Consider the following 16,185-nt stretch of genomic DNA (forward strand, 5'->3'; position numbering starts at 1 on the left):
GTTATTGCTGGCATAAGAACCCCCAGACCTGTGTGCAAAAAAACATAGAGAGTGGCAAAATGCAACTGGCACTGTATAATAGTCTAATTCCGCAGCTTACTGGTATTTGTGTCCTTGTAAGATCTGAAAAAAAACACACATATGGAAACGTTTGGAGTATAACATAGAGTCTGATAAACGTCCTGAACAGCCCTCGTTTTTCACGTTGCCCAATAATCACCACCAATGGAAATGCAGTTGGCCCGCCCCTGCCGGTCTATTGTGAATCTGCGTTCAACTGGAAACCACTCTTCCAGCCTTGGCACCAAAGTGGCGCACCACGACATGCACAGCTGAACGAGGAGTGCGCCTTTGAAGATGCTTGATTGTCAAGCCACAATTTCTGGTAAGGGACTCGCTGTTTTTATGATTGAATTTTATTTTAATCACCACCAGTTCCCCTCCTGCGCCTTTCCCACCAGCCTCTGCCTCTTTTGTGTTTGATTGTCGCGTCTGATTCCACAATGACTCCTTACAGGCTGTATTGAGGCAGAGCAGGGTTTAGGAAGTCTTTTAATTGTGTGACAGATAGGTTTAGTTAGGGAGTGTTTTTTTGATCCTGAATAATAAATCGACGGACAAGAGTTTTGATGTCAGGAAGGCGTTGGACTTGAAGCAATGCGCAAGCCCGTTTACTTTTATCCGTGAGATTAAAATGGTGATTTTGTTGCAACTGGATAGAGATGTTTTGGTTTGCTCTATATATCTGGCACATGATCTGTCAAATATGCGAGAGACATAAAGAAAAACGGGTAGAGAAAATCAGTATTTTAAAGGGGGGGATCTATTTATCCAACTTTCTTTTTATTATTATTACTGGCTGTGATGTTGCCATCAAATACCGATTTCTAATAAGTTGGTGAGACAAATCAGAGACTGGCATCACGCGTTTACATAAAGGTATAATGGTTACCACACAGCTCTGAGTTGTTAGTATTAGTTATGAAAGCATGGGCTTCGTCAGGCCGTGGAAGAGGTGTGGATGTTTGTCATCTGTCTGCACCTTGTGAGCTCAGAGAATACTGTTTTAGGCTTTGTGTTGGAGCGAGATGCGTCGCCGGGGCTCTGGATATTTTCAGGGCACCTCCAACTCCACGGCAGCTCATATTTGCCTTCACGGGCTTTTTTCCAGCAGAAGGGAAACAGATGCGCTGTAATGTCAACAATCGATTACTCATGCAACATTGCGCGAAAATATGCGCCCCCGCACCTTGGACCGGACTGAGCCTTCCACCCGCTGGCCTCCTCTTCCTCCTGCCAGACGGGTTGGTTAGATTTTTTTTTTTTTTTTTTTTGGGAGACAAAACCGAGGAGTTGGCAACTTCCTGTTCAGCACCGCAGACAGAGAAACAATCCGACTCGTCCACACCCACTTCTGGTCCACGTTACCGCTGCCCTTCTCTTTCCAAACATAGAGAGGTCCGCCGCCTACGCTTTATCAGCTTTAGTGCAGGTCGACTTGCTCTCGGCCGGGAGGCATTTGAGTGGTTGTTGGATGTGATATAGTGAGAAAGTCGCTATAATCAGCAGCTGAGTACCGGTGTGTTGTTTGCCCAGGCTCAGGTGCGGAGCTCCGTGTTCTACTTTCCGTGGGAACTGCCTGTAATAACTTGGACCATAAAGGGATTTCCAGGGCCTCCATCATCATTATTTTGACTGTTAAGGCTGTGAGAGCAACACCCAGAACAACCTTTTGAGAGCGTCTTATTAACTGCTGCTCTGAAAGGAATTTGTGGAATAAGTTATTCATGAACCTAAGCCCTAAGTCATACACAATTAGGCATGATTAGTCTAATTAAATATCTAGCTACCAGCACAATCAAGGAGGGAATGCTTGAGTCTGTCTAAGTAATCAACCTTATCCTGCGATTATTATTCACCACATGTGGCTGAAACTCATCAGCAGATGTCTGTAATCATGGTAAGTGTTGGTGGCTTCGTTGCCCTTTGGACCGCAGCTTCTGCTGTTGTGCTGCATAAACAAAGAAAAAAAAACCAAATGTAAACATCTTATGTGGCAGAGACAGTGTTGGTGTGTAAGCAAATGGCTCATATTTGCCTTGGTGATGTGCTGCGTGCGTGATGGACGGATGCTGTCATCTTGAAGCACAGCTGCGCCGGTTGATGGTGAAATGGATTTGGGTGGAAAGCAGGAGGGAGAGTGTTTGGTAGGAGAGATTGGTGGGAGAGAGGGGAGGCAGAGAGAGAGAGAGAGAAAGAGAGTAAGGAGGCGAGAGCATGGTGGAGAGAACATGCCTGCTGGCCTCCTGTCTGGACACATTACATTTTCATAGGCTGATATCGCACCGGCACAGCTGAATATAGATAAATAGCACTCCTTGTTCTCCGCTGTCAACTTTGGTATTTGTCTCTGTTTGGCTTGTATCATTGTATTTATAGATCCAGCAGCAGCAGATTGATGTTATCTGTTGGTTTAGTGACCATCTGATGACAAATATTGTATATAAGCTTGAATACAGGGCCGGATTAACCAGCTCATGGATCCCGGGTTAAAAATGGGCTGTGGGTCCCTTTTCTTCCAACAACCCCCCCACAGAAACCAACCAGTATTCATACGCTGGAATATTAAAGCCCCTGAATACTTGGCTTCAAATCATAATTATTTCTCTGTGGTGTTATTATTAATACTCAGCTAAACTGCTTCATCAGGTCTGCGTGGGTGTTGTTTCATCAGATTTGATTGACAAACAACCCACTAACTGTCGGCAGATTTTGATCCAAATGTTTCTAAATTCTGAAGTAGGTGACATCATGTCTGATGATTTATCATGTGAAATAACCAAAACTGTTCTCACAGTTAGATACTGACTGGAAGAAAACAGATTGCATGACTGTTAAAGGAATCAAGAGTAGATTTTCAGACCTTGAGGGCAATTCAGTTTATATTGTGTTTTTGTGGTGTTTATTACCAAACAAATACGTTACTGACTGTTGTGACAGAGTGAACCTGGCACCTTTGTGGTCTCTAAGAGATAGTCGATAATCCAGCTTTGTATGCATGCTGAAATTGCATGTGTGTTCTCTCAGTGAAATGAACATATTTACTCTGTGGCTGTTTTCTAAATGTCTAAACGTGCTGTTTGTCATACTTATCATAAAACTAACATTCTCTATTTTGTATTTTGTGTGTCCTGCCAGGTTGAGTGACAAGCCTGCTGTCCAATAGCCACCATGATAGCTACAGGTGGCTTGCTGCGCATGAACAGGCGCCAGGATTCCCTGCGCTCCAAAAACCGGGCAGAAAACAAAAGGAAGCGGAAATCCAAGAAGAAGAAGAAGAACGACGTGGTGGTGGTGAAAGGGAAGCTCAATCTGTGCTCCCCGGCCGGCATGGTGGCTGGTTTTGGAGTTATAGTTCTCATGGTGGGGATTTCCATGGCTGTACTGGGCTACTGGCCCAGCCAGAACCAGCACGAGTACCAGGAGCGCCGCAGAACTGGAGTATACCACACCAACAGGATGAGCTACTCGAAAAGTCCAGCTGTTTCCTCTAACTTGACCCGTGAGAAGCCTCCCTCCGGCCAGACAAATGTATTCAACCAGAGCCATTCTAACAGCAGCACCGCCGACCCTTCCCGTCACTGTGGCTTCCTGTGTGACTTCCTGGATAATTACCTGTACTCAGACAATCTGAAAGTCTTCGGACCGCTGGTTATGGGAATCGGCATTTTCCTCTTTATCTGCGCCAATGCAGTCCTCCATGAAAACCGAGACAAGAAAACCAAAATCATCAACCTTAGGGATATCTACTCCACGGTTATAGATCTACACAGCATACGGTCCAAGGAGTACTCACCCCTAAACGGTTTGGTGAACTACACTCAGTCGAGGAATGCCGAGGGCCCATCAGGCTCGTTCCCTGCAAGTGGGATGCTTACTCGTAGCTCCTGGCCCTCCACTGGACTCGGTTTCCAGGGTGAGTTAGGCGGCGATGAGGTGTTCAGACGTCCGTCATTGGCCAGCAGGCCTCATAGCTGGTCCAGAGACGTCCAGACCTTCACAGACACTGTCTACAGCATCTACAAAGACTACAGCAATAGCAGCGAGCAGGCCCCACAGCCCCGACAGTGGGAGACCACCTCCATCGTCACCTCCTCTGTGAACGCTTTCACCCTCCCTGTGATCAAACTGAATAACTGTGAGGTGGAGGAGTCTGCGAAAGCGGAGGCAGAGGGACACTCGGAGGAAGGGGTTGTTATTGAGGCTGTTGCCGAAACCATTAGCGAGGAAGGACAAGCCAGCAGCGGCCAGACGGACGCCAAGGAGAAGGACGCCTTGACGACTGATTCTCCTCCGCCCCGTCAGAGCCATGAGGAAATAACCACAGTCACAGCTGACCAACAGGGTGCGTCGCAGCCTCAACCGCAGTGGACCCAGCTGTTTCCTCCATCACCTGTTGCCAGGGCGATGGGGTCACGTCTGTCGCTCAACTCCCTCACGGATCAGCCCAGGTCTGCACGCCGCTGCAGCCTGTCTGTGTCTGTGTGTCGTCAAGGCGACAGAGCCAGGCGCTTCAGCTGCCCTCGACTGGAGCGATCCAACAGTAAGGGCTACATCAAACTGACTGACCTGGGGGGCGAGTCCTTCGAGGCCCCTGACACAGACATTTCTTTAGTGGCCACTGAACAGGAAGTAGCAACAAACGCGGCGGCGGTGGCAGCAGCAGCAGTGGCGGCGGCAGAGGAAGGAGCTCAGGGAGAGGACAATTTGGTGACACCCAGCACCTCTGCAGAATCCTAGACTAATATTTTTTGCTGATGAGCCTCTAAAAAACTCTTTGATGTCTTGTTCTTTACTTCGTACCTTCTTCTCTGATCGCTGATGTGAAGCTGGCCATTACAGAGGAAAGGAAACGTGGAGAGTAAGCAGCTAAGGACTATTGAAACATAGCCATGAACACTCAAGAGCAAGGCTCTTTATAAATACCACATCCACAGCTCAATATTCAGATGTAATTTTTCTATTTTTTCAATGTAGCAAGAGCAATACTAAAGACTTGTAAGAAGATTTAGTAAAGATTTGTAAAAAACAAAAACAAAAAACAAAAAGAAAATCTGATCTGATGAGTTTGAACTTTTTTTTTTCCTGTTTTAGGGCAAACATTGTAGCTTGTAGAATTGCCAAAACTGTCACTGAGAACTACTGTCTGACATGTTGTACTGTAGCATTAACATATGCCACAGAAAACTAAATAGTCTAGAATTGTTTCTCTACATCGTTTTGTGAATACCACGTGAAAAGGTGAACTGAATTTAATCTCAGGTAGACGTTTGGTTTAGGATCGGGACCTTGCGGACAAGGTCTTCCTCTGTGCACACTTGTTTATATGAGACATTCATGGTTGAATAAACTTGACTGTAACACCTCCTGTCGGGTCTAATAGGCTTCCTTGTGTGATATTAGATTAAATGCAGTTTAAACAGCATCAGAAAAATGAAATTAAAAAGATGAAAAACTGTCGGACTATGATTGATTAAGTTTGTGGCAAACCTACAGATGATATAGATTTTGCTTTGCTGCACTTTAGAAGCACTTCTCATTACTGGCAGAGACTGCAGCGGTATTGATGTTACATTATCTGTGCTAACTGAACTGAGACCAGTAACCTTTACAGCAGTCTTTTTACTAATTGGCTTCACTAGTAAAAAAGGGAAATTAAAAGGGAAAGATTCAGATTAGTGATAAATTACAGGAAAAATCAAAAGACTGTAAGCGTCTTAGTCTGGTGTTTGACCAACATGAGGCACTAGAACAACTGCAATGCGCTTTTTCCTAGATTCTCTGGAACTTAAAAAACTTAGAATATCATTTTTCCCTCATTTGGTGTTTTGGTGATGGTGGTGGAGAATGCTGTCAGACATGTCGCTCCAAAATCTCCCCCAGGTGTTGAATTGGGTTGAGATTTGGTGACTGTAGAGGAAATAACATGATTCACATTATTTTTACACTCTGGTTACGTTCACACTGCGAGCCTTTCTGATTTATTGCACGGATCTGATTTTTTATTATTTATTTGTTCTAAAAGTGGCCTGTGGCAGATTCTAGTGTGAATATGTCATGATCCTGAAGTCACCTGCATAAAAAATGTAAATCAATAGTGACCTAGAAAAAAAAAAAGTCACGTGCATTCTGATATGACTGTTCACACTGATGTCATACTGCAAAAAATCCAACCTGTATCTGATTTGGACCACATATGACTCCCAGTGATTTGTGCTGTTCACACTGTAAAGAAAAGAATTGGATCTGAGTCACATATGGGCAAAAAGAATCAGGTTTGTGTCACTTTGGCCTGCAGTGTCAACGCAGGTTATTGTTTCTGCACTCATTTATTCATGTTTTTCCTTTAATTTGTCACCTGTTTGTATTGCTTCTGCATATGACACCACATTTGTGAATATTGTTATGCAAATGCTTTGCACATAGTTTTGAGTGGTGGAAAGGTACATTTAGTCAGTGTACTCACTTAAGGGGCTGTACTTGTCCTAAGTACTCCCATTTTATGCAATTTCATACGTCTACCCACTACGTTTCAGAGGAAATATTGCAGTTATTACTTCTCTACATTTATTTGACAGTTTTAATGACTAGTTACTTACTAGTTAATGTTTTACATCCAAATACACATAATTATGTAGTCTAAGCAAAAATAATAGTAGTCCAATACAACAGTCCTGCAAACAACACCTCTTTAAAACAAAAGCTGAACATTATAACCTTCATGAAGGGGGGATTTATTGCAGGAATGTTGTATTAGACTGTTTTAGTTTTACCAAGACCTACCTAATAAACTGGCAACTGAGCGTTATGATAATAAGAAGTGTTACAGATTTAAAGGTCCAGTATGTAACATTTAGAAGGATCTATTGGCAGAAATGGAATATAATATTTATAGGTATGTTTTCATTTGTTTATAATCACCTGAATATGGGAATAGTTGTGTTTTTTTTACCTTAGAATGAGCCATTTTATCTTGAGATGCCACAGGGTTGCTGTCCATGTAGTCCGCCATGTTGAACCGGCATGTTTCTACAGTAGCCCAGAATGGACAAACCAAACACTGGCTCTAGAAAGGGCCTTTCTTGGCCACCATAGTTTCTCCAACACATTTCACAGCCCATTCTCATTCCTAGATCGTCATATAAAGATGCAATCTGCAACTTCACTGCTAGATGCCACTAAATTCTACACACTGGTCCTTTAAAGTGCCCAATACAGGATAAAATACTCCAAACTAGCTCCACCTCGACCAACTGGAAAAGTCAGAATGCTGCTTATACATCAGTAAAAAATAATCTAATAATATACTGTATAAAAATATAACTTTATTGGAGTACTTTTTACTTTTATTTTGCTTATAATACTTTAATAGGTTTTTTGTTTTTCTATTACTGCAAAGAATACAGAATATTGTTATTACAAGTTCAGTAATCTTTGCAGACTTATCATAAAGCATGTAATGTAGCTCAGCCTAATCAGGCCATCTAGTGGTCATGCGAGACAAGAGATCACCACCCATCAGACATACCCCTCATCCTGCCTGCTACCACCAGGTGGCACTGGGGCTTTGCTGGTTGAGTCGTCATCGTGGGCGTGCCCGTTTAGGAGTACTATGGGGGCCGTTTTAAGACAGGAGGGGCGGGGTTTCCAGCTCGGGACCGTTTCTGGGAAGGTTTGCCAAAGCAGGCGCTTACAGGTGTCTGCACCTTCCCAACCGGACGAGCCCCACGTCGGGATTGCTGGACTCCCACAACACACACACACACACACACACACACACACAGTGGTGTTCAGGGAGTTTTGTTTCTTCACACAGGAGTCAGGTAAAGTTGTGTGTCTGTCAGTGAGTCTGTGCGGTGTTGAGCGCCTACAGAACTTCACTGCACATTGTACTGCTTGCTGCACTGTGAATTAACTGAGTTTTTGTTGACTGATGTGATTATTATTTATTTTTTTTGGCATTAACATAACGAATAAGGTCATTTCCAGAATTTTGTCACAGCAGTGTGTCCGCTCAGTAATGGGGTTTGTTTCATTTTCATGTGTCTTCTTGTGTCGCAATCACCACCGGGGTTTCCAAACACACTGTGACCTGCTGCTTTCCTGCTGACTCGGAATGTGACGTGGTGAGTACGAGCGTTAATTCACAAAAGCTGGAAGTATGACACATGCAAGTGGCACACATAATAGATTAAAGCAGTTGTCTAACTGAATAGCCTGTTGTATTAAAGGAGAAATCCAGTTGAGCTTCTCTAATCAAGGCGAATCAAACAGAACTTAGGGCCAAAGTGTTATTTTAAGGGGCACAAAACTATTAATTCTCTGGTTTTTCTGGTGTTTTAAAGAAAATGAAAAAAGCTCTCCACTATTCAAATGTATCTGTGACATTTGGTCTGAGGCCCTCTGAACATGCTGATTGTTTTCAGTCTTGGTGTCATGTCTGTCTAAGGTCTGTATCAGCAATTTCTTGAGTCGGTTTCTTCACTCATTTCTTCTCATAACTGCTGAGCAAGCATCTAGTTTTCCTTGACACACACACCCACACACACCCACACACCTGATCAAAGGTTTGCTGGGCACAGGCAGCCAGTTCGGAAATGGGAAGTCCTCACAGCGTGTGTTTCCGCTTATATTCTCCCCAAAAATAGAAATATGCATGAATCAATGAAGGAAGAGCTCTTTGTTTTAATACTCTCTTTAACACCCAACTGCACAGATTGTCTAAAAGAGGCACTTAAACTTTACTACGTGGTCATTTATGTAATTATGTGATTTTTACCACGGTCCATATGGCCGTGATTAAGTCTTATTTGATATTTAGTGTTATAGTCAATATCTTTAAGATGGACTGTTGCTTTTTATAGTGCCACATGGTTGTTCTTACAGCTCAGTAGTTTTAACAGGTTTATGAGGTTGAATGATGAAGGTGAATGTACAGGACCCGGGGAGATAAGGTTGGGCAAAGTCCCTGAGACTCTTCATGTTCATTGGCTGCTGGTGGCGTGTACAGTACTGCACTTTTTTTCTGGTGTAAGGTGTTCATGAATGGATGACTGGAAGCATTTGCTGAGATGGTGCTTTTGCTGTCACTGTGACTGATATACCTGTCTTCTCAGAGACATATAGGCAGAGGAGGTAGATTTCCTTCCATATTGATCTTATATAATGTGCAAGTATCCATATTTAGAGCTGGGACAAACGGTAGTGGATTCCTTGAAAGACAAGTGTTTGATTGCTCCTTGAAATTATAGTCAAAACTCCCACAAAGCCACATAGCTCATATGCTGCATTTTAGAGAGCTATAAAAAAAGTCAAAATATATATGATTTAAAGCCACTGAAAACTTCACATCTTAAACTGCAATAGCAGCATTTTTTTTTGGCTACTTGTCACATTTTTAATTTGGAGTTGTGTTTGTGTCCACCTGATGAAAGTAAGTCCAATATTCACTCACTTTTAGCTCTGTGGTTGAACTCTAAAAGCTCCTGAGGGAAATATCTTTAGCAGCTAAATGCTCCTCTATGTTCACCAGCTAGATGCTAAATGAGTCTGTCGGTAGTGTATAGTGGGTTTGTAGAGCTTGTTCACCGAAAACGGCTAAAAATGACACTACGAAGGCAGTGAGAGCGAACACAGACAGCTAAACAATGAGCTGAAACTCTCTTTAAAGCTCCACACAGCCGAGAGGGGAGCTAATTATCTGTAGCTTCATCACTACTGTATGAGCGACCCCACTCATCTCATACTATTTATTATAGACTATGTGGTTTGATCAGATTTGATTGACAGTGACCAAACATACCATCAACTGTCATCAGATTATGATTGAAATGTTGGTAAATCCTGATTGGTGCATGGAAGTCTGTGACCTCACGTAGTTCGGCCCACATTAAACCAGTGAGAATAACACAGAGAGTGAAAAAAATCACCTGTGAAACAACCAAAGCGGTTCTAACTTTTGTCCCTGTAGGTCCTTTCACGCATTAAAAGAAGGGCTGATTGGGGGGGAAATGTTCAAGTTATTTAAGGTGGAATTCCATGTTGGAGACACATTTGTTATTTCAAAACAAGAGGTTTCCAGGATGCTGCTGTCTCTCAGCACATTAGCTGGCAGCATTCAATGGAACTTGAAAGTTTGAATGTCATAATCACACGACCGTAAATTCCAAATGAAAACGTTTGCACTCACAGATAGTAAACAGTGTCATATGTACTGTAAATTATGTGATGCCAGCTGTAACATGGGGGGAAAGTGTATTTAAATTTAGTGGGTGACTATGTTTTCTTGCCTGATTTTTCCAAGCCGGGCCACTGGAACACAGGAAGGTTGTAATTATGGGCAAGCAGCAGGGAATTTCCAAAAATCTGACTTTAACTGGAATGCAGCACATGTACCAAAACTGTATCATTAGGTAATAACATCTAAAAAATTTTGTTTGCGGTATTTTTTTTACGATTCTGACAGTTTCACGGTATATATAACACAATTCGTTTTTTTGCTTGACAGGACCTTTTTATATAGGTTTATAGTTGCTTATTCTACCGTCAGGTGTACATAGAATGTACAAACATTTGATTACTGTAGTGTTTTTTTGTAATGTTTCTATTATAAGGTTTTGACCCTGTATAAACACTATAAACTGCAGTTGTTTCAGCTACACACTGGCATGGCAATATATGACAATTTAATACCATACAGGAAATTAAAACCGGTATGCTGGTTCATCCGGTACATCACCCAGCACTATTCTCTACTGTCTTTTAGGCACCTCATTCAGGATGACATAGCAGGATTAAATTTCTCTGTGGTTCAAGGAAAGAGTCATTCATGTTCACAGTTATTGCTTGTTCTGCTGCAGACATCAAAGACTCTTAGAGGCTCTACAGGAGAGATTTCATACTGTTTTGATGTGACGTTGCTGGTGATGACGACTATCTCTGACTATTCATCTTAGGAATTTAAATCAATACTACTGTCAGTTCAGTTCGTGATCAATGGCTTTGTGCTGGAGGAGAGCACATTATTTTACGTGGTGCTGTTTGATGCTATGACTCATTGTGCTGTGTTTGACAAAATGAAGGATATGAAGTTCAATGTGTGTGAGTCAGAAAAAAAGGGTTAAGGGTTAAAAGAAATAGTCTGCAAATCTCTGCCATTATCACAATTCAGTGATAAGCCATGCAAAGGTTGGAGTAGTTTCTTTAGACATTCAGCCAAGTAGTAAGTTATTACATTACTCCCGCAACCTTCCCACGGTGCACACACTGTTTTTTTTTTATCTCTATAGCTAATTGTTTTAATAATGTTACCTTTCTTTTAAGAATAAATGTAAAAAAATATTAATGAACATGTACATGAACTTTTTTTTTTAATCTAAATCGCATCATGTTTATCTCTAAATCTCTTAATCCCTTTTGCATACCTTTGTACTTTGAGGCAAACACAATCAACTCATTAAGACACTAACTATTATTTTATTATCAGTAAGTCTGACCATTATTATCTCCAGATGTGTTGCTTTATCCAACCCACAATCCTAACATATTCAGTTTATTATCATAAATGATCAACCAAAGCATCTAATAGTCACATTTCAGATGCTGAAACCAGTGAAATAGAAAAAACAACAACAATAGTTGATTATTCATTTTATCTTGATTGACTAATTGATTAAAGGCCTAATTGTATATATTATAATATATACTATTGTACATATTATTGGAGACTGACTCTTTGGGTTTTGGAAAACAAGTAATCTGAAGACATTGCCTTGGGCCCTAAGAAGTTGTGATCTCTGTGTTTTGACATGTCCTAGACTAAGCAATTCATTGAAAACATAATCAGCAGATTCTTGTTATTTTTACTATAGCATCACGGGTATCAGCCTTAAGTGTAAAATTCAAATTAACCCAATCAACACAGATTTCTTGCCCTCAGGTGTACAGTCGTGTAGTCAGTTGAAGTGAGCTGAACTCGACACGTGAGTGCAGTGCTGCTTACGATCACCAAAGCCTTCAGTGCTGGAAGAGATAACACGAATGACTCAATCTTGTTGAGTGGAGAGATAAGCTTGTTGGGAGTCTTGTTATCTCCCAGTGTTGCCTGATCACTTGAGAGCACTATGGGGCTGTCTTTGCCTTATAAAGCTACAGCTCCTGGGATGGCACCTTGACAGTCACAGGGTATTTATAGTGGAGAGTGGGGGTTAGCCTCAGACTGGGTTCTCTTTGTAGTCTTCTTCAAATGTGCTATTGTAAAAGAACTTTTGTTTCCTGCCAAAAACTCTTGTACCAATGTGTTATTTTGCTATGAACACTCAGACACTAAGCCTCCTTTTGTCCTTGCTCAACTTTAACTACCACATGTTCCGTATTTCGTTTCTCTTTTAATAATATCTAACTAGACATATAAAGCATACACGTGCATTGTGACCCGACTGATACCAGCTGATACTATCTATATTTTATATTATCCAATCACAGTGGAGTTAAATAATCAACTTTTCAAGGGTTTCAGTTTCTTATTAATTATTGGGCGGTGAACACATCTGGAAAAAGGTAATATTTAATATTTAGGCATGTCAGTGTTGGTCTCTTAATCTTCATTACTCCTCAACAACTATTGGATGCATTGCCATGAAATTGGTACACGCATTTGTGTCCTCAACTGTAATAACTCTGATGATCCCCTGACTTTTCCTCTAGCACCGTCATCATGCCAAAGCTTAATACTCTGACAAAATGCCTGCAAAACTAATTCCCATCAGCCTAAGTTGTAAACATAACATCTGCTTGACATCAGCATGCTGATGTTAGCATTTAACTCAAAGCACCACTGTACCAAGCCCCCAGGAAGTGCACAGGCCTTTGAAGCTAATTTGACATAGTGGCCAAATCATGTAATTACAGCAATGGCATCAGTCATGTGATACACTGTGGCCCTGAAAGACATTTCCCCACAAGCTTACATTGTGAAAGAAGCGACTATAAAACAGTGGATACATTTTTTTTGACTGTCACAACGCCACAAAATGACACGTTTCACTGTCAGAATTCAATCCATTTGGTCCAATAATTGGATTATCTGATCGCACTTCAAGTTAGCAGAGGGCTAAACTGGAAGTTAGCAGGCCAGTGGAAATCTTTAGTGCACTTGCTTTGTGGACTCCACAATGAGCAAGCGTATGCAGAAGATCCTGGTAATTTTATACTAAGAAATTGAACTTTCTTGGCTTCACGAGACACTGAGCAGCTTCCAGAAGAATGAACGGAGCTCCGCCTCCGCTCCGTGTCCAGTTCTCCCTTAATATGTCCATGTGCTGTACTCGAGTACAGCCTCTAGCACAGCTGCAGCCTCTGTTAAAGTTCTTGTTTTAACATACATTAAACAGATTTTTTTTAGGTATTACTTAACAAGATCAAATTAAAAGTGTGGATGGATTTAACATCATAAAAAAGCCTGACTAAACATATTGTGTACTTTTGATTTAGAATAAAAAAGATCCAACATATTGGACTACGTTGTCAAAATTAAATCAATTAAGTGATTTTTTAAGTTACTACCGCAATCACTACATACACTGCTGCTTGGAGGCTGTTTAAATTGTTATCCTAAGCTGAAATACTGATATCCATAGAAAGCTCTAAAAGGAGAGAGTGATTCTAAATACTGCTGCACTTTCTTTTTTTTCTCCTAACCACATGCTTCACATGTGCGGCCCCTCCCTTTCTCTAAAAATGCCTCGTCCACAATCACTTGACGGGCACAATCATTGGCCTGCTGCTTTCCAAAGGTTACAAATACGGACCACATTTATGATTCCTCCAGATAAGATGTGTTTCCTACATGCGGAAAAAAGGGAGTGGTCCTCAACGTCTTGGTCATAATCGCTTTTCACGTTAATCTGCGGCATGTACGCTTGGCTTTACATGAAAGGGAGCCGAAGTTGAAAAGACAGATTTTTTTTTTAATAGGAGGTGTGATGTGATGAGGTGTGTGTGCTCAAGATAGGGGGTTGATTTGGGAGCTTTGGCCCAGTTTGGGGTGTCAAAATCAGACTATAATTTGGCATGTATGCTTGCTGACCTGCAGCCCTTTGGCAGTGAACGCATTTACAGCTGAGTAGAGCCGGACAGCAGGGGATAGTGGCTTTGGGTAGTGAGGGGGTGAAGAAGAAAGCAGAACTGGAGCCAATTCACTTTGAGTTCATTCAGTTCAAAGTGAAACAGAATAAGCCACAAAGTCTCCATTCTCAGTAATTAACTCACATATTGGACAATGGAACTCTATTAGATTGAAACATCAGCTTGCTCTAATTAGAAATGACTTTATTTCATAACAACATAGGTTGGCATGAATGTAGTATGCATCATCTAGTGTGGCGAAGGCTTGGTAAAGTCATTGTTTGTGGTCTCTGTGTGCGAAAGCCTGATGACAAAATGGAAATGTGATTCTATGTTTGGGTAGAGATCCTTATAGACCAGCAATTATTTCCCCCCAGACCCCGGGGATGGCAGGGAATGCTGGCCCGGACTTGTTTTTTTTTAATTGGATCACATGGGTGATTTGCCATGTATTGTAAGGGACATGCTTTAATATAATTATGTATTGATCAAGTGCCAGCTTGCTTGTTCTGACCGCAGCAGTGGAAATTAGATTGCTGTAATGAGGTTCATAAGGTTAGTGATTTGAGTATATACACATATTCATGCACACCAGGATTTGCTGATTAAAATGAGGCTATGGTGCTTTTTTCCCTAAACGTGACCTTGCAGAATGACCTTTTAAATAAACTACTGATGAAAATAATTCATTTTACTTACTCAGGTTGGATTAAACTTTAATCACTCACTGCCAAATTGCTGTGTAAGCATGAGAACAGTATAATGCAACTTCCTTCCCAATGTAAAGTCTTAAAATTATGTAAAAGTAAAGAGACAGTTTCCATATTGCTGTTGTTAATTTTGTGTGAGAAGGAAAACACAACCTTATGTTCCCCAATTATGCTTATACTTGAGAGAAAAGACTGGTTTGGATTCCAGGCTAACCAAGTTCAAGGTTAGGCTTCGGAGCAGATGAGCTGCACAGGAACTAAGTGTCTGTACGCAGCAGAAAAAGTGAAGAGTCAAGCAGCCACATAAGCTAAGTAGAGTCCAGAGATCACATGTTGTCTGTCTTGTGTGGTATTAATCATTCTGCTGACCAAGGGCTGCTCTGGAGGCTCTGAGGAGTCATAGATTTGCACTCACACTTATCTGCCACTCACTTTACATACAGTGCAGAGAGCAAGGACTTGTAGACAATAGAAACTCTGCTACCTCTATAGAGGTCTGTTTGTCTGTATTCTTTCACTGCAAACATTTTCTTAAAGTGTCACTTATCTGTCAGTGCTGCACTCAAGACCACCTTTTGTCGAGTCCAAGACAAGTTTAAGACCAGGACTAATTGAGTCCAAGTCGAGCCTGAGTCTAAATAAGAGAGACAGAGTCAATACCAAGACAGCAAAAAAAAGAAAGCTTTTGCTGTTGCCAGTGAGATTAGTTTTTTTGCAGCCAGGCATACAATTGCAAGTGGCATAGATTGCTTGGCTGCCCAGTAACCATGGTTACCAGTTGGACAATGTCAAGTCCCATTGTAAATGGATTTTGAATTAAACTAATACCTGTTTTCTGAACAAGTGTGCTTCATAACTGGTTTTGTTTTGAGGAAGGAGTTACAGTTAAACAAAAAAAAAGCAACACATATGTGTAAAGTGTGTAAAGTAAAGTGTAAAGTAAGGGACCATAGAAAAAACATCTCACGTCCGGACTCGAGTACTGGAGCACTTTTATCTGTAACACTTATGCTATTCCATTGCCAGAAGGATGTTTTAATATTCATCTGCGAGAAAGTGGAAAGTGCTCTGTGCTCATTGAAAATCAGATTTTTAAGGGATGACCTTGGTTTGTGACATCACAAATAGTCTGGAAGCCAAACCTGATCCAATATTGAACTTGCAAAAGTGTGATGTGGAAACTTTAAGCCTCATAGGGCACATACACTTTGAATGGACTTTGAATGGACACGTGAAGAAGGAAACACCTGCTGTTCAACATTTCAACTTATATTTGTTGATTCTGGATTTT

General features: G+C 41.4%; 2 protein-coding genes across 4 annotated transcripts in view; both read left to right on the forward strand.

Moving 5' to 3' along the window:
* Positions 1 to 235: 235 nt before the first annotated feature.
* LOC127365832 (transmembrane protein 200A) lies at positions 236 to 5,517 on the forward strand. 2 transcript variants are annotated; one of them, XM_051404351.1, is made up of 2 exons: positions 236 to 385; positions 3,199 to 5,517. In XM_051404351.1, the coding sequence occupies exon 2, from the start codon at positions 3,232 to 3,234 to the stop codon at positions 4,798 to 4,800; it is 1,569 nt and encodes a 522-aa protein (XP_051260311.1). In that variant the 5' UTR covers positions 236 to 385; positions 3,199 to 3,231; the 3' UTR covers positions 4,801 to 5,517. The 2 variants fall into 2 exon arrangements, with proteins under 2 accessions (XP_051260311.1, XP_051260322.1); XM_051404362.1 differs by lacking the exon at positions 236 to 385 and adding an exon at positions 1,347 to 1,960.
* Positions 5,518 to 7,703: 2,186 nt separating this feature from the next.
* Positions 7,704 to 16,185, forward strand: part of epb41l3b (erythrocyte membrane protein band 4.1-like 3b) — a 56,444-nt gene continuing 47,962 nt past the window's right edge. The window contains exon 1 of one of the 2 annotated variants that reach the window (XM_051404289.1): positions 7,704 to 7,883. The gene's annotated coding sequence lies outside the window, so the exon portion shown is untranslated. Of the gene's footprint in view, positions 7,884 to 7,909; positions 8,187 to 16,185 lie in introns of those variants that run through there. The other variant, XM_051404267.1, reaches the window with a different exon arrangement.

Source organism: Dicentrarchus labrax, unplaced genomic scaffold (genome assembly GCF_905237075.1).
Source record: "Dicentrarchus labrax unplaced genomic scaffold, dlabrax2021, whole genome shotgun sequence".
Taxonomy (NCBI): Eukaryota; Metazoa; Chordata; class Actinopteri; family Moronidae; genus Dicentrarchus; species Dicentrarchus labrax.

Excerpts from the sequence above, each read along its gene's own strand:
- LOC127365832 (XM_051404351.1), top strand. The coding sequence starts at position 3,232 with ATGATAGCTACAGGTGGCTTGCTGCGCATGAACAGGCGCCAGGATTCC.